Consider the following 27,359-nt stretch of genomic DNA (forward strand, 5'->3'; position numbering starts at 1 on the left):
AAATTTGTTTCACCTAAATCCGCATTTTAACAAATCATCAGTGGTTTTGGCGTTAGAATTTTTGATGAAGCTTAACTTAGTTCACTGTTTAACGTAAGAGTCTTCATCTTACAGCAGAATGGCCCAGAAATGGAATCATAGTCCGGTCCTGTTGTATCACGCCGTCTGGCATCAGCCATTTCTGTCACTGCCCGCGCTAGGGCTGGGGAGGCCGGAGTGGACAGTAAGAGGCTCGTGGTCTGCTGGGACCTGGGCATGGGGGGTACTTGCACCCTGAGTGCTAGGTGCCAGAGTGGAATCCTGCTGAGGTGCAGGGACGACTGAGACGGGTCTTCTTAGCTAGCCTGGGGACATCTGGGAGCTCTTAGCTAAGTCAAGAGTTAGCGGAGGAACCACGCACAGCGGGGGAACTGTAAATACTGGGATCTTGCCGGAGCAGGCTTACTTTGATTTCTTCCCAAGAGGAGCTCCCTGGGCTTCTCACACCACAGGTGTTGTACTTCCTGGTGCTTTCTAACCTCTGTCCTTTTGCTCCTATTAGTCCTTCCTGGTAGACACGTTCCGTTTACTTATCTACCCACTTAAGACTTACTTGCAAGTTTTACTTTTCTCTAGAAAGCTTTATCTGGCAACTTCAGCCTTTAATGTGCATTTACCCTCCCTGCACTCTCACGGCAGCTGTAATCGGGGCTGTGCTCTCGGCGCTCAGTGGTCTGCTGCTCTGCTCGCTAGCTTTGTAAGCCAGGGCTGGACGTGGCCTGAGGTGCTCTTGTCTTCTGCGCTGCCCCGCAGAGTGTTAGTATGTAACGACGGGCTGGAGGCATGAGAGTATATGCACGGATGATCCTGCCAGGTGATGGGCAATGACACAAAGTAAAAATGACAGTGCTTAAGGGTATATTGTGTTTGGAATGTTTTAAAGACGTGTTTTGTGTGACCTTTCACTTATCCTGTCTTGCGATGGCTCCAGCACACCCAGATATCACCCCCACTTTCTAGGCTAGAGGAAAGGAAAAGAGCAGAAGGGAGAAAGTATCCTTGCCAGCTCAGTCCAGAGCAGTGACGCTCTCTCGGGAGCCACTGCTGACAGAGTTCCCCTGTGTCGTGTTGGCCAAACCTGTTGCCTGCCTCTTGACTGTCGTGGAGGCTAGGGATGCAAATACTTAGCTTTCCAGCCTCTGTCATGGAAGGATAGAAAGAAGAACGAGGGTACGAAGGGGACTTACAATATCTGACATATCACAAGAAATAATTTTGAGTTTGAAATTATTTCCTGACGGTTTGAGGGAGCATCCATAAAAGACCAGAGTGTGTAAAATGTGGCTACAGAGGCACGCACAGCACCCTTTTGCATGCAGTCACTGGGGCAGGAGGGAGAAGAATGAGGCAGGTGAACTGTGCCCTCCAGGTCCTTCAGCTTCCGTGCCGGTGGTGAACCTGTGGGCCATCTGAAGTGTAGGGAAGGAAGTTACTCCTTAGAGCTACAAGTGCTTAGGATTTAGTCTTGGTTTTGCTGCCAGTGAGCCGTGTGGGGCAAGATCTGCCTTAATCTCCTTAATTTCACAGATGAAGGGCTAGAAATTACCAGTGATTTTAAAATTGTGTCTCAAAGTATGCTCAGTGGCTAATGGCAGGTGCGTATTTTGAGAGCTGGGGGAACCCAAACAAAATAGATGTTTTCGTTAGGAAGGAGGGGGAGAATGGCCTTTGAATAATCAGTCACATCATGGGTACCGCAGCACCATTCTCTGGAACCTCACCAAAAAACAGCAAAAAGAACGAAGAGGAAAGAATGAAATTCCATGTTTAGTGAAGGAGGAAATTGACTACACTGCTCTCCTCTCCTTCCCTCCAGAAAACTCTTATATAATTATTTGCCTTGAAATTTGGGCTGAAATGAGGGTGGGCCCAAGCTCTATGTCTCATAGCCTAGTCAGGGATTCATTAGAGCTGGGATATCAGGGCTGTGAATGGTCAGGAGAGAAGCAGGACGAGTCCCCACGGAGGACTTGTCGGGGCAGATGTGCGAGACAGGGGAGCAGAAGTGCAGACACTTCCCAGAGCCGCCGGAGCATATCCTGCCAGCCGAGGAGGAGTGTGAGCTTCCCAGGCAGAGGGGAAGCTGAGGTCAGCAGGTCGCCATGCGGAATCTGTGTGACTTCGGGGGATTTACTTTGTGTGACATCGTCACCCTGACTGTGTGCAGGTCTGGGGACATACCTTGGTGAGCGTTCGCTTGAGGCAACAAGCCGTATTGAAGCTGTCTGCTGTCTTAGCTCATTTCTCTAGGCTTGGCCTTCAAAAGAACCGAGACAGTAAACACGATAGAGATGTAGGAACATGCGAACGATTGAAGGAAGCCAAGTAAAAAGAACCGAAGAGGAATGAAAATGTGACACTGATGAACAAGATGTGGCAGTCGCAGAAGACGCAGGAGGGAGGGCCGGGACACACGCGGCTGGGGTTCCCCCTGAGGCCTGGCTCTTGCAGTGGGGTTCGTAGTGAAGGCTGCGGGTCCGGGGAGAGTTTTTAAATTGACGTTACCAGAGGCCATGTGAAAGCCTTTGGGACTGATTTTGTTAGGGGAAAGAAATGAACAGAATTATGTGCATATCGGAGAAGAGGGAAATCTCTAGTGCAAGGTTCCTCCCATGCCGTGAGGAGGTGAGTCTCCAAACACAAGTGTCGAGATCGGGAGGAAGCTTCGCTCGGCCACTGCTAGGAAGGGGAGGACGGCGTGTCACACGTGGCTGTGCGTTTTTGGTATTGAGAACATGAGGGGTTTCTATCTCGTGCCTTTTCTCCTTCGCTAGGAGGAGTGAGATGGGTGAGGGTGGGCACCGGCTCTTTGAGAAAAATGGTGGAGTTTCAAGCTGTGCTTGTAGGAAGGAAGAGAATGGGTGGCAGGGGACATAAATAATACCAGAAACGTACACCATGTGTGTACCGTGTGGTTGGGATTACAACGTGTAGAGCAGTGGCTCCTCCCTGGCCCGTGACACGCATGTCCTCAGCTTCCTGAGTGTGGGCGTGGGGCATGGGCTCATCAGGCTCATCGTACTTTGGGGTTTGGCAGGCAGGTGAGCTGAAAAGAATGGGCGAGGTGGCAGCGGGGGGGGGGTGGCAGCAGCAGCGGTGTGGGAAGGGTGACAGTGTGGCTTCTAAGCTGAATAAGGAGGAAGGGAGTGGAGCAGGGGGTAGGGACCTGGAGAGAGAAGAGAAACCTGTGGCCTAGAGTTCAGGTAAGGCTTAAATAAGAGAACAGTCGCAGAGGTGATAGTTGGACAGAAGCCTGGGAGGACGAGAGGAAGGTTTAGAGTCAGCCTGTTTGGACTGATGATTTGAGGCCTAGAGATGATTCTGTAGGGACAAGTCTGGGGTGAAGCACAGTGTGGCGGCTGAGCCTGGGGCGGAGAGAAGACGATGTGAGGTGTCGGTGTGTGACGAAGGAGGACGGGCAGCTGGAAGTCAGTGGGTGATGTATGCAGAACGGGTTCACTGGTGTATCTGGTGACGTAAATCTTAGAGGGGCAGGTATTTCTTTTGTTTTGGTTTTAAATAAGACCGTAAGAGTATGGTTCGAAAGGCACCGTGGTGCACAGGAGGATGCCAGCTGCTAGCAGCCCGTGAAGTCCGTGGTCATACGGGCGCCACCGCACAGTCTGGCTGCTGGAGGCCCAGAAGACCAACAGAAGACCGTTTTCTTAAAATAAAGACCTGAAATTGCCTACTGAAAATTAGTACTGGATTTCAGAAAGCATTCATTCCAGCGAACTCTGAGAGGTAGCCCGGTGAGATAGCTGCGATCTGAGACTAAATACAGAGCCCTGGGAGCCTCCGGGCAGAGGAGAAGCAAGGCAGCTCCGGGTGGGAGGGGAGTGGGGGCAGCAGGAGATGAGGCCGGTGTCAGGGCTCGTCATTCGAACAAAACAGCGTGCGAAGGTGGTGGAAGAGTGATACCTTCAGCGTCCTGGGACAGGGAGTAGCTAAGGTACTGCGTGCTCAGCAAGTTGTCCTTTCGGTAGAGGAATCCAATGGCAGCGAGGGTTTGTAGTGTAGCAGCTGTGACCCTGCCTCGAGAAAAGCTGGTGGAGAGAAACCCCAGTACGCAGCGGATACATCAAAATAAGGAGTTAGGAATGGGACGGCTGTTAGGAACTGGGTATTTTGATTAGAAATCATAATTTATATGTCATAAATCTTGAAAAAACACTATCGTAGAAATCTGCGTGTCAGGAAGGGATGGTGGGGGAAAGTGCGTTCATTCCCTCTCAACACAGAAGATACTGTCTAACATTAAAATAAGGAGTTAAACAAGGAACAGTCCCAACCTTTTAAAGGAGTCATGTTCACAATATATTAATAACAGATGTTTTTGGGTGCTATTATTTTGATTCTTTTTTTTCCACTTCTGTGTAGATTGTGAACATTTTATTTTGTCGGTGATCTGTAGAGATTGGAAATAATGTGCTGAGTTGCCGGGGAGTTGCGCTCTGCAGTTTAAGAGACATCCCCATTTAGACGGCGGTTCTGCGACAAAGAGTCTCGCTTCTCTCCGCGCTCCGTGCTTGGCGACCTCCTTACCCGGCTCTTCCGATCTGTAGCTTCCAGGTTAACAGAGGTGAAAGTCGGAGCTGCCGAGTTCCATTCTCAAGTATCTCCTTTATGTTTTTGTGTTTTAAGGTGTATTTTGATTACATGAGAAGCTGGATCCAAATGCTGCAGCACTTACCTCAAGCGTCCCACAGCCTGAAAAACCTGTTAGAAGAAGAATGGAATTTTACCAAAGAAATAACCCATTACATCCGGGGAGGAGAAGCACAGGCTGGAAAGCTTTTCTGGTAGGAACCCTTGTGCTCCTGCGTGTGCCTGCCGGCCTGTTTGCTTGTTCAGTTACGTGCACGTGACAACAAGTCCTGTGTGTGTGTGTGTGCGCGCGCATGCGCCTCTTCCCTGGGTTTTGGGGTCCTTCAAGTGGGGATGCTCAGCTGGGGCAGGTTGCCCCATGGGGACATTTGGCAACATCTGGAAACAGTTTCGACTGTGGTGATGGAAGGTCGGACTGATTAGAGGCCGCGGACACGGCTAAACATCGTGCAGTGCATGGCGGAGCCCCCCAACCAAGCATATTCCACCCAAAATGTCCGTTTTGAAGTTGAGGAACCCTGTCTTCGCGCAAACCCTCTTAGGCCTCTGAAGAGTAGCACAGGACTGTAGACCTGCGTGCATCAGTCTCAGTGGGGACACGGGGAACCCAAGGTACACATTTCCTGAGACTGATCTAGGATGTTCTAGTAAACACGGAATTTCCTTATGAGGCACAGGTTAGACATGTAAACAGAGGAAAACCCTGAGGGAGGGGGGGTGTGGTTGCAGGTGTGTGTTTGGAAATGGAACGTCTCTTGTCCAGGAGTGGACGGCTGATGGTGGGGTGCACCTCAGTGGCTCCTGCTGGGGGCCCCTCCCTGCTGCCGGACCCCTCGGCTCTAAACTCGGCCGTTGTCCGTGTGTGCCGCCTCGTCCACCGCTGTAGTGCTGCTGTCTCCTTTCTGTGCGTCCCTGGCACTCCGCCTGGAGTAGTTTCCCCTCCCTGCTGTCTATCCTCGGGGCCTTGGCTCACCGGGCTCTCTTCCCGCGGCAGTGGCGCAGTGTCCTTGACTCCGCCATCTCTGTGCCCTGCTCAGGACCTCAGCTCCCCCTGCTGCCCTCCCGTCTGTTCTGTTCACATCCTCCTCACATCCTCTCCGCCTGTGTTTCCAGCGAGCCACGAGCTTGCTCCTTTCCAGAGCTCTCCAGCCCCTCAGGCCCTGACTCCCTGAGCATCGGCCTTTCCCGTCCAGGTCGCTTCCCAGAGTCCGTCTTCTGAGGAAGGGCCTTCCCTGCCCATTGCAGCATCTCGCCTTCTCTCCGTCTCCTGTCGTTTGGCTCGGCCTGCCCTTTCTTCTGTGTGCATTTTCTGGCCCCAGGCTGGGCCGCCTGCAGAGGAGATTGTTGGAAAGGTCATTTTGTTTATCTGCACTGCAGATTCAAGTGATGGGATTTCACTGCGTCCCCATTTCCTCCTGTCAGTCTCCTTGTTTCTGTTGCTCCTCCCTCAGGTCTGTGCGGTGGGGGCTCTGGCCTTGGCCTGCACCAGCCTTGCTCCGACCAGCTCATGGGCTTTCCAGGCCCCACTGAGGGCCTGGTCCCGGGCTCGGCCCTCACTCGGCAGAGCCTGTGGTGTCAGCCCGGCGCCCGTCTCCTTTATGTGCTGTCGCGCCCAGGCTCCATCAGTCTCCCAGCCAACCCTGACTGCTCTCTTTGTCTCACACGCTACCGCTGATCTTCAGCAAAGATCCGGAATCTGACCCCTCCGCACCACTTCCCGTTGCCACTCTTGCCAGGCTGTTCCTTCTCACGTGACTGCAGGCGCTCTCCAGGAGTCTCTCTGCTCAGCTCTTTGTCCCTTTGGTTTGCTCTCAACACCACAGCCAGGGGTCTCGCTCCTAGCACCTCAGACCATTTTCCCCTCTGTTCCAAAGACTCCCTGGCTTCCCTGCTTCCTCGGTGAGAAGGGGAGTGCCTGAACGCGCGGCCCCTCCGGCTGGACACAGTCCGCCGAGTCTCTGGGCTGCTGCCGTCCTCTCCCTGGCTCCCCTGGGTTGCCGCACAGCCGCCGTGGCTTCTGGATTGTGTTCCCGGGCGGGGCATGCTCCTGCCTCGGGTCCTTTGCACTTGGTGCTCCCTCTGCGTGGCCTGCTCTTCCCCTGCTTCCTTTCATGACCCATTTTATACTCCCTTTGGGTCTTTGTCTTAATGTCACCTTCCCCATATTTAACATGGCAGTTCCTTCCCACGAGCACTTCTGAGTTCCCTGCCCTGGTTTATTTCTCTCTGTAGCACTTAACAGTATCTGAATTATATCTTTCTCTTTTTTATTTCATGTTTTATCTTCTATTCACTGGAGGGATTTTTATCTGTTCTGCTCCCTGCTACTTAGTATATAACTGATGCTCAGTGTTTGTTGGGTAAACCTGTCATGGATATCCTTGTATACTGTCGTTCTTGACAGTGGGTTTGTAATCAGGTCACTTTCCCATGGGGTTACTTTTAAAGCCCGGCCTCTTTGCCCACCAAACAAAGGTCGAGTTAGCATGACGCACGAGGCCTTCCCCGTGTGGCCCCAGTGGACTTTCTCAGTCTTACTCTACCACCTCTCTGTTCCTTTCACATTGTGCAGTTTCTTTCTACAGCGGGTCTCTTGCTTAACACAGCTTCATGCCTTTTGTTCATATTCATTCTTCTTCCTGGACTTTCCTTCCCCTACTCCATTCCCTTCCTGACCGAGCTCCCCTTCCCACTGCTGTTGTCCAGCTTCCGTTCTGCATTGCCTGCAGCCCGGTGCAGCCAGGCCTGCGCCTGGGTTCGGTCTCCTCTGATGAGACCTCTGACCCTGTTTCAGTGTCTTTTACTAGCTGGGAGTTCCTTTCCTTGAGTGAAGAGGTCAGGAAGCTGCTGGTGAATCTTTACTATACTGATTTAGTTTTGTTATATACACTCGGCCTCACATCTTAACCCTAGCATTTAGATTGTGTGCTCGATGAGAGGCATCGACTGTAGGGAACATTTCACGTTGATGGACGATGGAAAGCTAATTGTGAGGGAAATTTGTAAAAACAGGTGCATTTAAGAAATTCGCTTTGTTTTCTTGTGCTATCATTTAGTTTATTAAGCTTTTAAAAACAGCTTTCCTTAGATATGTATTTGAGACTATTTTATACCATTTTGGACATTTAAGATAAGAATTACACTTGTATAATAATTATATAGCTGCTCTGAATATAATTTAAGGTTTTAAGGTTTATGATAAAACCATAGAAATAGAACAAATATAGATACTTGCCCATAAATAGGAGAGTTCCTCTTTTTCACATACATCATGATTTTATGTAGAGGAAAATTCTTACTGTTGTTGATTTTCAAACTATTAAAACAGTAGGTGACCCTTTTACTGTCTTTTTCAAGAATTAGAATGAGCAAGGACAGTTTTTCTTCCCTGGTTTACTTTTGTGTCCTTGTTTCCTAGTGATATCGCGGGGATGCTGCTCAAGTCGACAGGAAGTTTTTTAGAGGTCGGCTTGCAGGAGAGCTGCGCGGAGTTCTGGACCAGCGCTGATGACAGCAATGCCTCTGACGAAATCAGGTGCGGCCCTGCTCCTTCCCTTCCCATCCCTTACTTCATGGAGTTCTGCTTGTGGTGATGAGTCTAGAATGGGCCCCATTCAAACCCAGGCATGTTGGACCTTAGGCATTTCCATAGGAGACCTAAAGATTTCTATTTATTACTGTTTTATCTTTTCATGGGCTTGCTTAGGATTTTCTGTGAAATTTTCTTGGAAGATGAACTTAGAATTTAATTAGCCTAATGAAAATAGTGACTTTAGAGAAAGGGAGAGACAGTGTAAGTTGACTAAAAATGAGTAGAGTGAATTCATCCCTGTGTCCTAGAATGTCTCTAATTCAATAATTATGTTTCTGTCTCCCCCCACCTTTGTAGCAGTCCACTAATACATTTAATTGGCACTTGGCACGTTTCTGTTTTTATGCATGGCTTCTTCCTTCTGTTGGACTTTAAGCTTGAATACATGAAACCATGCCTTACATATCTGTTGCATTTCTTCCACTGTCATGAGATAGTATTCAGGTTGGATCAGGTTCAGTTGCTGTTTCTGTGGGATTGTCAGCCATACGGCTTTTCCGTGACCATTTACTAGCTGTATTGTATGATTCAACCTTAGGAAACGTTCAAGGGGAGCTGACTTCTCTAGAGCTGAAATGTTTGCTCTCATCATCCAAAATTTGATGAGAAACACATTTTGGGTTTCAGAACACCTGAGATGTCATCATGCTAGGGTTAAAGCAAGAAGTGTCCACTCAGCTTCTTAACCTGGGACAGTGCTGAAGAGCCGAGAATCAGAATGAGTCAGTTTCTAGAAGGTCTTGCAGTTTTGAGAGCCAACGCGGTGAATTCTGAATAAGCAGGGAAAATTGGAGATCAGAGATGGTGAAGTAGTCAATGGCTCTGATGGTGCTCTGGTTGTTTCCGAGCCATGTGCAGTGGGTGACGGGGCTGGCTCTTCCCGGCCCCAGCGAGCCGAGGTGCGATCCCACTCATCTCTTCTCCAGTTGCCACTCAATGCTGCCACACTGGTGGCCTGCAGGCAGCAACGATGGGAGTATTTACACCACAGAAGGCCCGGAGCACCATATAAGACAGTTCTTTGAGAGAAGCTGGTTGATAAATGTTCACCAGCCTACCACTGCATGTATATATTCCTTTTTAGTAAGATCCTGAGCTGGGAGTCAATGTAAGAACTTTTTCTCAAACTCTAAGAAATTATTGTAAGGAAATCTTTAGAAAATTAAGCTTACTGTTATTTGAAGGTTATTGTGTATGCCTTATTTATTTGAAGAATACAAGTACTTTCTAGAAAACCACAAGAGAGCAAGCTTCTGAATATTTCAAGAACATTCTCAATAATTGCTTGCTCCCATTTATCCAAATCTTCACTCTTTATTAGTGTGATTTAGAATTTGCCTCATCTTTATTGCTGTCTGTTTCTTAATGCACTCTAATGCACTCTAACTGGATTTTAATCAACTTGGCAGGCGATCGGTTATAGAGATTAGTCGAGCACTGAAGGAGCTCTTTCACGAAGCTAGAGAAAGAGCCTCCAAGGCACTTGGATTTGCTAAAATGTTGAGAAAGGTGAGTTAACTATCCCAATTGATTTTTTAAAATTTTTCTTTTACCTTATTTTTTTAACAAGCTAACCCTAAAGAAGTTTCTTTGTAACTGTGATCCTAGGACCTGGAAATAGCAGCAGAGTTCATATTTTCAGCCCCAGTTAGAGACCTTCTGGACGTTCTGAAATCAAAACAGTATGTTAAGGTAAATATTAAAGATGGTATAATTGGAATATTTTGCCTTTCCTGTTTTTTTCTAAAACAGGAAAACCTTCTCTTCATGGTCCGTGTAGTAAATATTTTAGGCTTTGCTGGCTATATATTGATCCCAGGAATAAGACTTTCTCATAATTTTTCAGTGAAATAATCCGAAAAACAAAGTTTTTCGTATTTACTAACTTACTATTAAAATGCAGATAAAGTAACCAAATATTTATTCATACTGTATTAAAATTAGTTGGGATGCCTGGGTGGCTCAGTCACTAAGCGTCTGCCTTCTGCTCTGGTCACAATCCCAGGATCCTGGGATCGAGCCCGGTGTTGGGCTTCCTCCTCTGTGGGAAACCTGCTTCTCCCTCTCCCGCTCCCCATGCTTGTGTTCTCTCTCTCGTTGTCTTTCTCTCTGTCAAATAAATAAAATCTTTTTTTTTTTTTAGAGATTTTATTTATTAGACAGACAGAAATCACAAGTAGGCAGAGAGGCAGGCAGAGAGAGAGAGAGGAGGAAGCAGGCTCCCCGCTGAGCAGAGAGCCCGATGTGGGGCTCCATCCCAGGACCCTGAGATTATGACCTGAGCCGGAGGCAGAGGCTTAACCCACTGAGCCACCCAGGCGCCCCAAAATAACTGATTTTTTAAAAGATTTTATTCATTTATTTGAGGGAGAGGGAGAGAGCATGCACATGTGGGTGTGTGTACCTGGGGAGGAGGGACAGAGAGAGGGGAGGAAGCAGACTCTCCACTGAGCAGGGAGCCCGATATGGGGCTTGATCTCAGACCTGAGCCGAAGGCAGATGCTTAACTGACTGAACCACCCAGGCGCCCCTAATAATTGATTTTTAAGTCGTTTTGTTTTTACCCTCACATTTTCTGAAACACTTCAGAGTTTTTACAGGGACTTTGGCCGTCTGTACCCCACTCATCACTAGAGCCCCTTTCTGAGTCCTCATCTTTGCTACCATTTGTTTGAGACTAAGTACTTAGATTCTGTGTATGATATTGTTCCTGGAAATTTGGTCCCAGGCCCACGGTTTTATCCTCCCTGCAGTTATTGTGATTTGCACAGCAGTTTCATGTATGTGTTCCTTGTTGAAGTGATCTTTAAAAGGCTTCTTAAGATGTCCCCACCAAGAATGATTAGTGACTCCGTACTAACCTTTTTTGCCTTTTTGCTTAGTCAGGTGACCTTCTGTAAGCATCACAAAGTAGCACTGACAAGTTGTACTAGGCTGGCGCTCCTCCCCTGACGGGTGTTTCCTTGCTTCTTGAAAATGAAGCAGTTAGAGGATGCGCAGTGAGTGGAGAAGCCTTCCCAGGCCTCCCGCACAGCACTCCCATGCTCCACCCCAGCCTGCCCCAGTCCTGCTCCAGTCACAGGGGACTGGGCTCCCGCAGTGTCCTCAGCGCTGGCCTCCCCGCACCCGCTTGTCTTTGCCTAGTTCTGCATATTTCAAACAACACTTTTATAACATGGGACATTCCCTACCAAGACGTGGGATCATTTCTTCTGCAGGTACAGATTCCTGGCTTGGAAAACTTGCAGGCGTTTGTCCCAGGCAATCTTGCCACGGAGAAGAGCATTATCTTGCAGCTCCTCAGTGCAGCCGCGGGAAAGGATTGCTCGAAGGAGTCAGATGACGCCCTGATTGATGCCCATCTCCTGCTCACCAAGCACAGTGACCGCGCTCTGGATCCAGAAGACAGCTGGGCCACGTGGGAAGCACAGCCGGTCAAAATCGTGCCTCAGGTGGAGACGGTCGATACCCTGAGAAGCATGCAGGTATGTCACTCCCAGTCCCATGTCCACTCCTCCCACCCCGACCGTGAAGCAGGATTACTTTCTGAAAATATTTTTAGGGAAAATAAGTTGTTAGCAGCTCCTGAGTGATTGGTTTAACGGCCACAGTCGTCTCAAGTGTAGACTCCCCAAATACGCCTCAGTGTTTCAAAAATTTTGTATCACAACTTGTACTAAAACGTTCCTTCAAATTCCATATGTTAAATTGTATTGGATTATTGGAAATATTTATATCTTTACTTAGTTCAGCCGTGATCTGTATGCTCATGATCTAAAAGGAATTCTCTCCCTTATTTAATTTGCAATTCAGAAATTCTGCTTCACGTACTCTGGTTTACTTGTTATTAGTTAACATTCTTGTCGTAAAGGCTATTACCTCCCCACCCAGTAGGGATCCCATGGTGATTTGTAGAATTCATTGATTAAAACCCGTGGGAAGGCTCGCATGTTGTCTGTGTTCCCCTCGGGACAGTGGTGCTGAGTGCCTGCGTGTGCCTCAGACGGGCCTGACCAGCGTTGAGCACATTGGCTTACTCTCCACGATCTTCCCACGATCTCTCCGCCTGTGCTCCATGTGTCACCAGATGCTGCTCTGGCCACTCAGTTGTTGAAACCAGAATGTGACAGTTAATATAGACTCATCTTTTCACCCTGCCCGCTCATCACCAGCCCTAACACACCTGAAGCGTTTCCTGTCAATGACACTTTCCCTGCAGCCAGAGCCCCTGCCATGGTCAGACTTTGTCATCCCGGTCCTGACCTAGTCCGGTGTTTCACTTTCAGTTCCCTGCTTCCAGCCTCACTTTCCCTCCTCCAGGTCTGTGTGTGCGCGTGTGCACATGTGCACACGTGTGTTTTGGTACTCTGAGATGATCATTATAATATGTAACTCTGATCACATCACCCACACTTCTATGCAAGATACTGCAGTGACTGTCACTTAGAAGAAAAAGATAACAAAGTATCGATTTTGTCTGTCTCATGGAAGGTGACTCATCTCATCCTCTCTTAGTCCTGCATTTTCCAGCTTCACAGGCCGCTCCAACACACACACGCACATACACGAACACATGCACTCACACATGCACACACGCACACTGCTGCAGGAGTCCATTTTACTCGCAGTTCTAGGTTGTTTGAGAGACGCCATGCCTGCACGGTTCCACGGGATTCTTCCGCGTTGGGGGGAGACCTCAGACGGCAATGCCCGCTGCAGCGCATGGCTCCCACGGCAGGGAGTAGCTGTGCTTGCAAACTCCTTTCTGACCCTGGGGTTCCTGGCCTGGCCGCCCTGACGAGGTTGGCGTTGTTTTTGAACTAGGGATTGACCTAGAGAGGGAAACAGTAGGTGGGTCTGTCTGTTTCTAAGCCCTGTGCTTGATTCTCCTCCCAGGTGGATAATCTTTTACTAGTGGTCATGCAGTCTGCCCACCTTACCAGCCAGAGAAAAACTTTCCAGCAGTCCATCGAGGGACTCATGACTCTCCGCCAGGAGCAGACATCCAGTCAGCCGGTCATTGCCAGAGCTTTGCAGCAGCTAAAGGTACGTCACCACCACTCCACCTGAGCTCCTTGATTTGTGTGTGGAGGTGGCGCTGGGGAGGCTTCCGTGTGTGACAGTGTCATCCTACCCGAGGGACCTGAAGTCTTACGTGGTTGTTAACCATTCTCCCTCTTCCCGGTACACATTGTCCCGTGTCTTCACTGAAACCTCCCAGATCTCTCTTGGAACTGTAGAATGTTGGAATTGGAAGGGATAGAATTTTGATCAGATATGTGACTTTTGAATGGCCACATGGTTGGTTAGTAGCCAAGCTGATACTGGAATTTAGGTCTCTTCACTCCTAATGCAGGTTTCTTTCTTCTTTAGCAATCAGGAGTGTTTGCTAGAGGTACTCCAAATCTGTAATTTGTGACCCAAGAGAAGATTTATTTCTTTTATTTTGCTGATAATCCAGCCAAATTAAATGGAGTAGAGTAAGACGCTTGTAGACAGGCACTAGGCGTTCAGAGTGCAGGGCAAGCCAGAGCCTCACCTGCTTTTCCCATTATTTCCTGTTTTTGCCATGTCTGCCTTGTTTTCTGTTCATCGGTCTTGGTCTGAACCAAGCTTACCACAACCCATCGGTTATGCCAATTTCGTCACATTAGGGCTTGACTTCTTGAAGAAGAAGCACTTCTTGAAACCATAAGTAGTTTGATAAGCGATCGTTTCTTCCGTCAGGCTGACTTGTCTCATTTACCTAGAAACACTTTCTCTCATTGATTGCCAGCCCACTTGAATGCCAGTGCAGGGGACTTTTGTCTTTTCTTTTAGTTTAAGTCCATAGACTCTGGAGAGTGCAGAATTCTGTAAGATACTGATTATTCTTGAGCGTAAGGAATTTGGTGAACTCAGTGCAACCTGAACTAGCACTGAAGTACTGAACGGGGAGACATTAGATCCTCGTGGTCGCATCTGGGAGTTGCCACCCTGGAGGCATTTCACTTTGGAGGATTTCAGAAGATAAAAACTGGGAAGGAACACTTGGGCATCGGCGTCCCTGGGTCAGGGTACTGGGAATGCTCGCTGACTATCCAGCAGTCTGATTTGGCTAGATCTTTTGTGTAGGGTGGAAAGTCATGGGAGATAAGGCTGGTAAAATCAGGTGGGCCAAAATAAGGCTATCGAGAGCTTTGGGATTTTATTTTTTCTAAGCTCAAAGAGTATTTGAATGTTTAGGAAGAATATTTTGGAAAAGCCTATAGGGTGATTGCCCAGTGGAGACCATGTGTCCATATGTGTGTGTTTAAGGGTGAGTGGAAGGGGCTCCAGTTTGGGGTGATTATAGTCCTGCTTAGGGAGACAGCACAGCCTGAACTAGGACAGGGTTTTCCAGCCTCTGCAATATTGACGTTTTGGGTCAGTAATTCTTTGATTTGGAAGTTGTCCTGTTCCATAGGGTGTTTAGCAGCACCTCTGATCTCTACACGCGAGCTGCCAGTAGACTCCTCACCCCATCTCCCCAAGTTTTGACAACCAAAATAGGATTGCCCGTGTCCCCTTGCATAAAATTGACCCCAACTGAGACCCCAACTGAGAACCCCGGAACCAGGGAGTGGCAGGGAGACATGAAGGACGATACAGTGTTCCTGTTGGATTGAAATCCTGTTCAGTTGAAATCATACTTCAGCTACTGCCCAGGGGAAAAAGCAGCTGGTGGTTGATATGCAAAATATTAAAGATGAAAGCTTCTATTCGAAGACCACAATGAGGCATTATCATTTCAAATGGATGTTTTTCCGCTTTTATTTCATAAGGTGTTAAAGAATACCTAATACAAATAAAAACGAAATAAATGAAAAATACATTTCCTTTGTTTTTGAATGACCAGAATAAATATGGTCAAAATATATCATGGTGGTTAATGTCTGTGAGGATGAAAGAAATCTTCTTCTAAAATACAGTTAAGTACCAGGTGATTTGCTTTGTTTGGATTAACTATGGTTTGGGACTCTTTAGAATGATGCACTAGAGCTTTGCAACAGAATAAGCGGTGCCATTGACCGAGTGGACCACATGTTCACTTCAGAATTCGATGCCGAAGTCGATGAGTCTGAGTCCATCACGTTGCAGCAGTACCGCCGGGAGGCAGTGATTCAGGGCTACAACTTTGGGTTCGAGGTAGGTACAAAATAAGAGGAAAAGCACAGTTGCTCTGTAACTTACGGAAAGCGTGAGAATCTTGTACAGCAAGTCAGATTACTGGTTGCAATCCCAGCTTGTCAGGAATGTCATCCTATCCGTTGCTGAGCATCGCAAATGTTGGTTTCCTTTTAAGTTGTCAGCAGTGTCCCAGTTTTCATTTTGTGCTACGGTGTGTAAGCTCTCTGCTTACATTTTAAAAACCTTCTTGAAGAGATGTCTAATATCATGAAAGTACATTCCTAATTTAAACTTACGGGTAAAACATTGGTGAAACTGCATTTTAAGACGTAATATCTGTAACTCTTCATACTCTTTTTAAAAAAATTATTATGATGTCCAGTTAGCCAACATACAGCACCTCATTTGTTTTTGACAAAGTGTTCAATGAAGAGCACTGGCTGTTATACCCAACTAATCAATTGTTGGACTTTTCATACTCTTGAAAATATTTGAGTTTTAATTGGTTTTTGCTTCTTGTTTTTAGAAAAATGACATTAAACATGTGGCATTGTAGTGTTTAGATATTTGTATTTGTATAGTCATTACTTCTTTTGATATATACAAAATCTTCTTACAGTATCATAAAGAAGTTGTTCGTTTGATGTCTGGAGAGTTTAGACAGAAGATAGGAGACAAATATATAAGCTTTGCCCGGAAATGGATGAACTATGTCCTCACTAAATGTGAGAGTGGTCGAGGTACAAGACCCAGGTAATGACCTAGTAGATGTTTCCTAGAACTGCAAGTAAGTCAGTACTTCTGCTGCAGAGAGAGAGAGTGTGTGTGAATCTTGGAGCAGCCTGTGAAGTTGGAAAATGCGGGAATGCGAGGGATGTGGGCATGGTAGCATTTCATATGTATATTTTATGTGAGATTTCTGAACAGATGACACAAAAAGGAGCATTTTGAAGTCTTAGATGATAGGATTTTGCTTTGTTTTGTTTTTAAATGAAACTATTACCACAGAAAGCCCCATAATATTTGTATAACTTAAAAAAAATTGTTCCATAATGAGTTAATTTTTAAGGGAGTTCACATTTTCCCTGGACAGGTCTTATGATTGCTATTTTTTTTTTCCTTCCCTCGTGAAATTTAAGCCTTTTTTGAATGCAAATGGAAACAAATCGGTAACCAGTGCCTTTATTAAGAAGCTGTTTGTCCTTTTTTTCTCAACACATGCTATGAATTTACTCAACCCCAGGCATTTACATAAAGTCAAAAAATGTGTTTTTTCTTAGATGATAATTTTCCAGGTTATTTTTCAGTACTACTGAAACTATTACAGTGTTTTCTTAATTTTGTGACTGTTGAACTTCCTCATGTAACAGGTGGGCAACCCAAGGTTTTGACTTTCTACAAGCCATTGAACCTGCCTTTATTTCAGCTTTGCCAGAAGATGACTTCTTGGTATGGAATATTCTGGAGTTTTTTTAATTATTATTATTATCATCATTATTATTGAAATAAGTTGATCACTGTTCCTGATTGTGTATTTTTGTATAGTTGTTCTTAAATATTTTTTCCTAACTGTAATGATAACACTGAAAGGTAAAGTACTTGTAACAACATAGTAAAATATTCCATGTTCTTTTCTTTTTATAACAACATTGGTCTATCAGCTGAGTCAGAGGAAGCTGTGAAGCCTGGCACTTCTAAAATATTTGTCAGTTTCACATTTTACAAAGTGCTGACGTATTAGTTGGTGCTTTTTAGCAGTTTAATGAAGAATAAGGATTAGCTGTTTCACTTCGGCATGCTTCATTTGAGAGCATGCCACATGTTAAATATTATCACTATTATTCCAGTATATTCCATCAGCTGAAAAAGACAATGGTCAACATGTGAATTCAATCCTGTTAGCCTCTGAATAGTAGAAATGATTATAGGAGAAGTCCCTTGATCGTGCATATTATTGCCTTATGGGAAGTTGAATGCTAATTCGCTTTTATTAATAAAAGGTGAATGACATATATTATTATTACTATTTTTAAATTATGTGCAGTTTATGTTTAATTTTTATTTAGACCTTTTGTCTTCCAAATGAACTTTGAAAGTACTTACTAAGGATAGCACAGCATATTTCTTTTACTAGATGGAAAGCTTAATTGTGCTGCTTGCATCATTGAGAGAATGTACATTCTTTCCTCTGTCCTCTCTCACTTCCCTAGAGTCTTCAAGCCCTGATGAATGAGTGCATTGGCCATGTGATAGGAAAGCCACACAGTCCTGTTACAGGTTTGTACCTTGGTAAGACGGCCGTTAGAACATTTCCCCTAGCACCTCCTGGTTTGGGCAGGCCCATCACCTTACAGGTGCAGCCCTTCACGCTGTGTCGAGGAGTTCTTTAACAATATCAAAGAAGATGACAGTGACAGGCATGAGGTGTGTATATGGGGAACTCTGAACAGTTCTGAGTCCAGCAGGAAGATGAAAATGCCAGCAAAGGATATGCACTGCCCCCAGCGGTGTTAGCTACACAGTTTAATTAATAACTAATATTTTGCACACCAACAATGATTCTGTTCATCCCCTTAAAATCTCTTCTTCTGGGAAGGAAAGACTTGGAGAGACAGCTGTCTGTTAGGGAGCAAGGGCCTTTCCTGCTGTTGGTGAGTGAATGTAATTGTTCTACCCCTTCCTCACCTCAGCAGAATGAGTTTGTTTTCTCCGCCACAGCTAAGAATTTCCCCACTAACAGTGTAAATTTTTCATTGATTTTACTTAAAAAAAACCCAAAAAATACAAGTTAAAGTTATGCTATGATATATTTTCATTATAGTGTTCAGTGACAGTTTAGTGTACAGTTTTATGGAGTATGTTGAAACTTTTAAACAAAATAGATCCGAAAAAGACTGTGCCTTTCCCCATTCTTGAGATAGTAAGTAAAAGCAAAACTATTTATATCCAATAAACATCCAGAAATGAAAGCATAGACATTTTGAAGCAGTTTAAGTTATACAGAATAAAATAATTCACAAGTGGTAAACTTACTGAGCAGGAACTATATATTCAAGGGTGCTTGCTAGCTTCAGAAAATCTCGGAGACCAGGTTTTAATGCTTGGTTTCACTATCTTTAAAATTTACTTAGTTACTCATTTTATACCTTTTTTTCTCCAAAGTCTGTTATGAAATGAAAGTTATCATTTGTAAAACTCTTTGAATATTTTATATAATGTTATAATTTTATAGCATTTCTATATTCTTATGGAACTTTTGATTAATCATATTATCCTAAAAACTTTGATTTTCTGATCTCCTAAAATATTTCACTAAGAATGCATACATGATCAGTAATTCAGTAAAAATCACTTTTTAAAAAAAAAGATTTTATTTATTTATATGAGAGAGAGTGAGAGAGAGCATGAGAGGGGAGATGGTTAGAGGGAGAAGCAGAGTTTCCTCAGAGCTAAGAGCCCCAGTGTGGGACTTGATCCCAGGACTCCAGTATCATGACCTGAGCCGAAGGCAGTCACTTAACCATCTGAGCCACTTAGGTGCTCTAAAAATCACTTTTTAAAAATACTTAACTATCATTACTTTTAAATTACTTACCATTTATCATTTTATCATTATTTATCATTTGTCACATTTATCAATTTATCATTATTTTACATTTACATTACTTTAAAATACTTAACTATCATTACTAATATAATGATATAGCATTACTAATTTTATTATAATATACTTACTAATCATTTTCATGGTAGCAAAATTGCAACATGGAGGGGTGCCTGGGTGGCTCACTCAGTTAAGCGTCTGCCTTCAGCTCAGGCCATGATCTTGGGGTCCTGGGTTCAAGCCCTGCATCAGACTCCCTGCTCAGCGGAAAGCCTGCTGCTCGCTTTCCCCCTTCCCACCCTTTGCTCTCTCTATTTCAAATAAATAAATAAAATCTTAAAAAAAAATTACAATACAGAAAGGGTATGTAGAGAAATGCAGAGAATGTACATGTAGAAAATTTCAAGGTAGAAAAAGACTACGGAGGAAAGCAAAAAGCAGTCGTGCTCCCGTGGTTGAGGGGTAATCACTGCTAAGGCGGGATCACTCCTTACTCGTGTGCCTCTCCCCCGCTGCTGGCGGGATGGCTGGTTACCGTGCTGTCTGGAGGCCAGAGGTGCTCCCTGTCTTCTGGGCCACATGGCTTGGTGGAAACAGCACCGGCTGAGAGTCAGATTGCCAGATGGCCTGGTGACCTGGGGCTGCGCATACGACATCCTGAGCCTCGTCTGCAAGTGCTCCTCAGGTGCTAACGAGGGCTCCGCATTGACGCTTCGTAAACCCCAGCGTTCTGTGCGTGGCGGCAGTCTGCCTCCGGTTTTGTGCTGTTTCCTCACCAGGGCACTTGGTGGAAGGGAGAGCAGCCAGCTGGCCTTCCCGCTGCCTGCGGTCTTTCTCTCCCTCAGCTCAGCGCTACCCTCCGAAGCCCCAGCAGCAGCCTGGTAGGCAGCCTTCCCTGGGTTCTGCGCGCTCCCCTGGTTGTGCAGGTGCGTGCGGCCCTGCCTCCTTTATGCTCCCAGCGTCACGCAAGCATAGACAGGGCCGCCGCTTCTTCTGCATGAAAGCTGGATCCCGTTGAATATTCGTGTCGCTTTCCTTACCTGACGACTGTAGGAGTTCCTCTGTGTCGATGGGTGGAGATCCGTCTCGTTCTCCTTACTGGCTGCCTTGTGTCCGTTAAGGGTGTGTTAATAGTTCTTTGCACCGTTTCCTTGTGAACATTTGTTTGGTTAGTTTTTGCCATGAGAAGCATCTCTATAGTAAATATCACTAGTGAAATTAAAGCATCTATTTTATGTTTATTGATCATTTGAATTTTCTTTTTGGTGAAATGTCACAGTTTTGCAGCAGTTCATTATATATACTCTGAGAAGAAATTCTCTCTCTCTTACATGAGGAATGGGAAATTTGCGTGCTTGTGTTCTAGCAGCACATCTTTCTTTTTTTACACCTCAAGGGGGAAATTTTTTAGTGATTTTTGACTCCAAAGTTCCCACTGTGTTTGCTGAATTAAAGATAACACCTTCCTTCCATAAACATTTTTATTGGTTTTATTTCTCTTTTTACCTTTGTTATTGGAGTTCTTTCATTTACTATTATAATTGTTGATATAGTGAGCCAGAGACACAAATTGCCTGAATTTTTTCTTAATAATTGCTTGATTTTTGCTTTGCAAGTTTCCTCTTCAGATCTCTCCATTTTGGGGACTTCAGTCATTTCTGTGTTGTTATTGACAACAAACTAACTAGAACCACGAAGAAGAGGGTATTTCCATTTAGGATAAAGCATATATAGATGAAATAAAACATATGGAGTGAAATCATTCACGTGAAGAGAAGAGACGACTTTTAAAAAATTAAGGAGGGTTAAGACTCAGTCAGAAGTAAGATTACACATATAGGGGCAAAATAGACAAAATGTAACACGTGTGCTATGCCAGTGGTGTCTAGTTCCAGGAAAGAATTATCAGCGATTCTGTAATCACTAGGCAAAGGCCCTTTAAATTTTTATTTTAAATTTTATCTAGTTTTTACCAGAATGTTTAAACAAAGAAGAGAGGAAAACATGTTCTAAAAAAGAATAGCCCATTTAAACCATGTCTGATCCTCCTTATTTGGTTTAAAGGAATTAAATAAAACTCTGTGTACTTGGGAAATTGACTGTGGCCGTCCCTGACTCGGAACCCAAGTAAAGTGTCAGCACGGGCCAGAATCTCTCTAAGAATGTAGCCAGCATCAAGAATCTTTATTAGAGAGATGCCTCATCTCAGTCTCCATCTGGGTCACATTGTTTATTTCGTGTCCATTGTGTGCTTTCTCACCAGGATTTCAGAAATATTTTTGATGGCTCAGAGTTTGAACGTATAATATACCTTTTATTAGTTCTTAAAAAGTGCTGTATTCCACAATGTTTGTCTACATGATAATGACTTTCTCACTTACAGAACGGGTTTATTTTGGCCACTAGCAAAGTTAAGTCCCATCCCGTTTACGTGTAGTGACCGGCTTTGGCTTTTCCCGTTGACGCCTTTAACAAGTTGCCTTTGTCACTGTTGTCCCTGGCAGCTCTTCATCGGAACAGCCCCCGTCCCGTGAAGGTGCCGCGCTGCCACAGCGACCCTCCTAACCCGCATCTGATCATCCCGACCCCAGAGGGATTCAGGTATTTGGCACCTGCCTAGCCATTCACAGTCTGGATTCTTCTCTGAGGCGCACGCTCCCGCTCTGGCAGCTTCTGGACGCTTGCTCTGACCACGGAGCGGGTTTTCTGTGTTCTCGTTCATACTGTTTTAAATGCTCTGAGTTGCATTTTCTTGAAGATAGACCACAGGGAGGGCCTTGCTTGCAAGAGAAAAACACATGCAACTTTGCCACAGACTTGTGCCTTTCCAGGTGCCCTAGGTTCTCAGCTTGTTCGTAACCTCGAGCTACTAAATGCTGGCCAGCTTTGGAATAATTCTTTCTTTCTCTTTCTTTGAAAATGACCTTACGAAAACAGATTTGAGTATGCATAGCATAATAAACATTTGAAAAACAATCCTAAACGTCAGTGTAGAAGTGAAGAAAAACTGGAATGATCTTTCCAGTCTTGACTCTCATGTGTGTCTATAACCTTGAAGCGACTTAAATACAAGAGCGAGTTTTGAAACTCCAGTACGAAGTGTCTCCCTTGAATGTGGTGGCATTTCTGCATCTGGACGGAGTGAGCCTTTTCTCTCCCCTGTAGAATCACTTTTTAAAAGTTAATTTCATTTGGCAGTATTTGCTAGGAAAAGACCACAATTATTTTTCAAGGTAATTAGTTTTTTTCTTTTTTACACCTAGACCTGAATCTCAAAGGAAAATTTGCATTTTATATTTTTAAGTATTTTTTCACTTCCTCACCCTATTTTATTCTTAACTGAAAACCACTGGAGAGTCCAGTCCGTTTTCTCGGCTGTGTTCCTGAAGCTTCTCTTCTCGCCTCAGCACTCGGAGCGTGCCTTCGGACGCGCGGAGCCACGGCAGCCTCGCTGCTGCTTCTGTCACTGCGGCCGCCGCCGCCGCTCGCCCTGGCCCCTCGGGCAGCGACTCTGCACCACCCAAACCCGCCAGCAGTGCCCATGATACCAGGTAGTCACCCCCCGCCGGCAGCATGCCTCCTCGGCCCCCTCCTGTGCACTTCCGCAGTGGGGGGAAGTGTGACTCCCCGCAGGCTCGAGCACCCAGCAGCACGAGTAAATAATTTGCCTGATTAATATTTCCTCGGAGCTAACATTAACCAAAATGACCAGACTCCCTGCCAGTAACAACTCTTCGGAGAGAGTGTCGGACCAAAGAACCTGCTCCCCACCAAAGGGGACATGAGAATTTGGGCAAGTAGTGCCTTGAGGGGTCGGTCCCAAGGTAGCTCAGAGAAGGCTTCTAGTTAACACCATTAGGCGGGGATTTTTTAGAAGGCTCACTTTTCTAACCAGATTTTCTAATTTATAGAATTATTGATTAGATGTAATTTATGAAAATGGAAAACTGAGTTCACGGGGTTTGTATCTTATATGGAGGACATATCCTTACTGAACAGAGCTATCAGACACTTGGCAAGCGCCAGAAAGTGTCTCGCTTGAGTCTTTGGTATAGGTAAGGAGTGAGTTGCACTTCTTCCCATTCTAGTTAGTTTTGACAGAGGATTTTGTTCAGGTCTCATATTTTTTTTTTTTTAAGATTTTATTTATTTATTTGGCAGAGATCACAAGTAGGCAGAGGCAGAGAGAGAGGGGAAGCAGGCTCCCTGCTGAGCAGAGAGCCTGATGCGGGGCTCAGTCCCAGGACCCTGAGATCATAACCTGAGCCGAAGGCAGAGGCTTTAACCCACTGAGCCACCCAGTCGCCCGAAGATCTCATGTTCTTAATGGAGAAAGGACAGTCGGTCACTCGTAACTCTCCCCTTGTGTCTGGCAGAGGGGACATACCATCACTCTTCTCATCTTCCGAGAGAGTCAAATAAAACTCTGCGAGTTGAGGGTAATCAGAGAAAAAAAGATGAAACTGTGGTGAGACTCAGTCCCTGTATCTTGCTCCAAAGAAAAAATACTAGTATGTTGTTGGCAGAAAGATCACATACAGCTTTAGAATTGAAAGAAACACTAAAATGTTTTTAGACTTACTTTATAACCGTATAAAATTTCTACGAACATTTCCATTCTTCTCCATTAAAATAACAACTGTTCCTAATTTGTAGTGATGAATGTTTATAACCTAAGAAAAGTCAACGCATTTTATAGCTGTCAACCAAAACAATGAACAGTTACCATTAAACAGATTCCCATTTACCTTCTTCATTTTACTGCTGAGAGCATTTCATGGCAAATGTTTCCACATACCCCCTCCTGTCTCTGAGGGAGGCACCGAAGCAATCTTTTTGTACGTGTCATTCAGGGCAAAGGGAAGCCACTTCCCGTCACGTGCAGACGCGGGGGAGGAGAGCACTTCCCCATGACCTGCTTCGTCCGCGTTTGCACACCATTCCTGTAAAACTAGAACGGGGAGGAACACCCCCTGCTTCTTTCGAGGTTCTTGAAGTATGGTTCAAGGCATTTGTGAGCTGGAGGTGTATGGTATGTTAAGTGTATTTTAGTATAAAAGTGAAGTACGTGTGGTCAGCCTTCATGTGCATTTAGTCTTTGGCTTTGTGGAGGTGGTTTTCAGTCCGTAGTGAGTACATTTCATAAGTGTTCCTCATCTTTAGGATGATTCTGGACACATAGGAATTTTACCACCACCATTGTGTGCCATCTTGAAGGCCATTTTTTACAAAGGAGTCAAGTTCTCTTGACCGTCCGGTGGTGTGTCTGTGACAGTGGGCTGAGGACAGCGAGGCCAGGTGGAGACGCGCTTAGCCGATGGTGGTTTGCCTCAGTCCTGTGTTCGAGCCTGACTCCTGTTCAGTTTGACTTTGGGCCTCAGCCCCTTTGTGGGGGGCCTGTGCAGCAGACCCCGAGGTGGACGGCGCGTGTCCCGCCAATGCCCTGGTACAGCCTGGGGTTTGTGAGTGTGCCATGGGGGACGCCGAATGATGGCCGGGACTCCCTGCGGCCCCTGTGCGGCCCTTCCTGTCCCAGAGACCCATCAGCACTGGCAGGTCTTCCTCTGCCAAGTGTCCCATGAATGTTTTGATTTGATTTGGTTTGACTTAGGAAATTGTTCGGGCTTCAGTGATCTTACCAGGGTTGATAAAACTTTTTTATGGTGTCTGGCTTGTTGAAGCTGGCTCTTGCTGCTTTGCAAGACTGGTTGTTAATTTTTCAGAAATTTTGCAAGCCGGATGTTACACCACTGCAATTGTGGAACTCCACAACTAGTAGTTAAGCATTCACCAGCACACTGTTCCCTTTAAGTATATTTTTACCCTAGCAAAAATCTCTGAGCATGTGGGCTTGGCTCATGTTGTGTCTGGGAAATCAGGAAAATAGAGGTGTCGAGTGACCTCTGCTTGGCACCGCAGTCTTTGGCGTGGCGTGAGGAGTCACGTGTCTCTTCACTTCAACATCCGTGACTTTTCCATGAAGTGGCCTCAAGACTTTTTGATGAACTCCGTGGCCATAGAGGATGTCCCCTTCTCTTCAGACTTAACAAGGATTATGCCAGATTTGAGAGTTTAGGGAAATAGAAAAGCATTTCATACTCTGTAATTTGCGAACGTCTGTTCAGTAGAACCCTGTCGTCTTAAATCTATTTAGCACCTGATGGAAAAGAGCATAAATGCTACCATACTTCATAATATGACTTATACACATAGTACACACGAAACTTGTTACCAAACTCAGGCCATACTTCTCTTGGTTTACTTGAACTATAATTTTAACACTTCCCTCATTTAATTCTGGGTTTTACTCTTTACGGATTCATTCTGGATTTCTAAACACTCTTAACTTTATTCTGGAAAAGCAGCAAATTAACTTTGCTTTTTACATGCTAAGCTTCCTGCTCTTCTGCACCTTTGCTTGGCGACCGCTTGAAAAATCATGAGGGGTGCCCTTGCATTTTCCTATGAAGAGATTTGTAATCTTTTGAATCATGTAATAATTTTAGCACTGTAAATAGAATTAAGTACATAAATCCATAGTATGATCAGAATTGTAAGTATTAGCCCTGTTTGGCTAATAATTTTGATCCATCCTGGGCTTAAACATGGAGCTTTCCACATATGCCAGTAGCGCCTGACTATAAATCTTGTTTGTACTTTTGTTGTTTTTAACTTAAAACAGAGCGTTACTCAGTCAGGTTCTTGTGTGTCAGCAGCAGAGGATAAAAATCTGACTGTCCTGTCAGCTCCAGAGAAGGGTTTGTCAGTAGCAGCACGTTCACTGTGGGAGCATAATTCTGTATGTGGGGCTGCCCTTCCCATTGTCCTGTGCTCACTAGATGCCAGGTGTCCCCAGTGGGCAGCATTGCCCCTAGCTGAGAATGACCCCTCTAGAAGAATCTCAGGTCTTTCCTTTTGAGTTCCATTGAATTGACAGCTCAATTTTTAAAAATCCCGAAACAGGGGTTCCAGCGTCCCTGAGAACGACCGGTTGGCTTCCATAGCTGCTGAGTTACAGTTTCGGTCCCTGAGCCGCCACTCAAGCCCCACCGAGGAGCGTGAGGGTGAGTAGTGAGCTACAGACTCTGGTCTCGACCCGCTGAATCCTCTGCCTCCGTTTACCACTTTCCATCGGTTATGCCTTAGAAAGAAATGAAGAGTGAGAAAGAGGTGACAGAGTTCCCAGAGAACGTTTGATGTTCAACATGTTGGTGTTTTACTATAAATGCCTTTTTAACTGTACTTGCATTTTCTAGGTCTACTTGTGTGGCTTTTTTAAAAAAAACTTGTTTTCTGATACTTAATTGCCAAGCACTCTTATTTTCTTCAAAAATACAAACCTTCAGTAGGTTCGTTAGTGATACACTGAGGCTTTATTATAATGCCGGGCCTCTTGAGTGGGGTCCCCAGAGCACCTGATTTCTGCTCTGTTTTTTGATGTCTTGTTATTTGTAGAAAGTTTGATGTGGCTAAAATCATGTAATGCCACTGACAACTTCTTACTTTGGTATAGTTTCCTAGAAGTGATTGTCAAGACAGCTTCTCACACTCACATCAAATAGAAATTAATTACCAAAAAGGACAGGTTGATGGTAACTAATCATCGCCGTGCACCATTTCAGTCTTGTTCTCGATTACAGAAGATTCCATAAATGTTAATTTGTGTGAAAAACGTACATCTTGCAGAACCAGCTTATCCAAAAGGAGACGCAAGTGGGTCAGCTCGAAGAAGCTGGGAACTTCGGACACTTATCAGCCAGTCCAAGGGTAAGGGAGAGGACGTTGAACTTAAAATGCTGAAGGATAAAATGAGAAATTTCAGTTAAAATATGCTTTAGAGTTTGAATTATTAGTCCTTCTATGTTAACATGTTCTGATCTCTTTTATATGTGTGACATTACTTCCTGTGTGTACTGTGTGTGTAAGTATTTCCTATTTCTTTTAATAAATTATAAGCTCCTTTGGATCAGAACAAGTTTTATTCATCTTTGTATTCTTCAGACAGTCGTGGTGCTTAACCCGTATGTCACCTTGGGTGGGCTCTTAGCATAGTTCTTTGTGCATGGGAGGAATATAATTAATACTTGTGAAATCAAGCAGTAGTCATGCCTTAATGCTGTATGGTAACGTTTTTGAGAAGCCACGTAGTTTGGCAAAGGTGGTAACTGCCAGAGCACTGACAGATATCGGGACAGAGCTGGGACCCAGCACACACCGCCTCTGTCTCCTAGTCTGTGCTCTTACCAACTGTCACCCCTTGGAAGTATGTTGTCCATCAAAGTGGGGAATAGTCGGGGGATGTCACTTGATGCAGGGGTGAGGCTTGAGCTGGTGAGGCTTGAGCTGACTCTTGAAGGAGAAACTGGT

General features: G+C 45.2%; 1 protein-coding gene across 3 annotated transcripts in view; it reads left to right on the top strand.

The window, feature by feature from the left end:
• Window positions 1–27,359, top strand: part of MAP3K4 (mitogen-activated protein kinase kinase kinase 4) — an 83,565-nt gene that overhangs the window by 42,630 nt on the left and 13,576 nt on the right. For 2 of the 3 annotated variants that reach the window (XM_032837259.1, XM_032837258.1), the window contains exons 6-19: window positions 4,684–4,841; window positions 8,066–8,182; window positions 9,649–9,748; window positions 9,848–9,931; window positions 11,458–11,724; window positions 13,136–13,285; window positions 15,245–15,406; window positions 16,008–16,141; window positions 16,759–16,837; window positions 17,599–17,665; window positions 21,497–21,593; window positions 22,400–22,543; window positions 25,956–26,056; window positions 26,679–26,759. In XM_032837259.1, coding sequence (XP_032693150.1) covers window positions 4,684–4,841; window positions 8,066–8,182; window positions 9,649–9,748; window positions 9,848–9,931; window positions 11,458–11,724; window positions 13,136–13,285; window positions 15,245–15,406; window positions 16,008–16,141; window positions 16,759–16,837; window positions 17,599–17,665; window positions 21,497–21,593; window positions 22,400–22,543; window positions 25,956–26,056; window positions 26,679–26,759 — 1,741 coding nt within the window. The remainder of the gene's footprint in view (window positions 1–4,683; window positions 4,842–8,065; window positions 8,183–9,648; window positions 9,749–9,847; window positions 9,932–11,457; window positions 11,725–13,135; window positions 13,286–15,244; window positions 15,407–16,007; window positions 16,142–16,758; window positions 16,838–17,598; window positions 17,666–21,496; window positions 21,594–22,399; window positions 22,544–25,955; window positions 26,057–26,678; window positions 26,760–27,359) is intronic. The other variant, XM_032837260.1, reaches the window with a different exon arrangement.

The sequence above is a fragment of the Lontra canadensis genome, unplaced genomic scaffold (assembly GCF_010015895.1).
Source record: "Lontra canadensis isolate GAN:19392208 unplaced genomic scaffold, GSC_riverotter_1.0 scaffold97, whole genome shotgun sequence".
NCBI lineage: Eukaryota > Metazoa > Chordata > Mammalia > Carnivora > Mustelidae > Lontra > Lontra canadensis.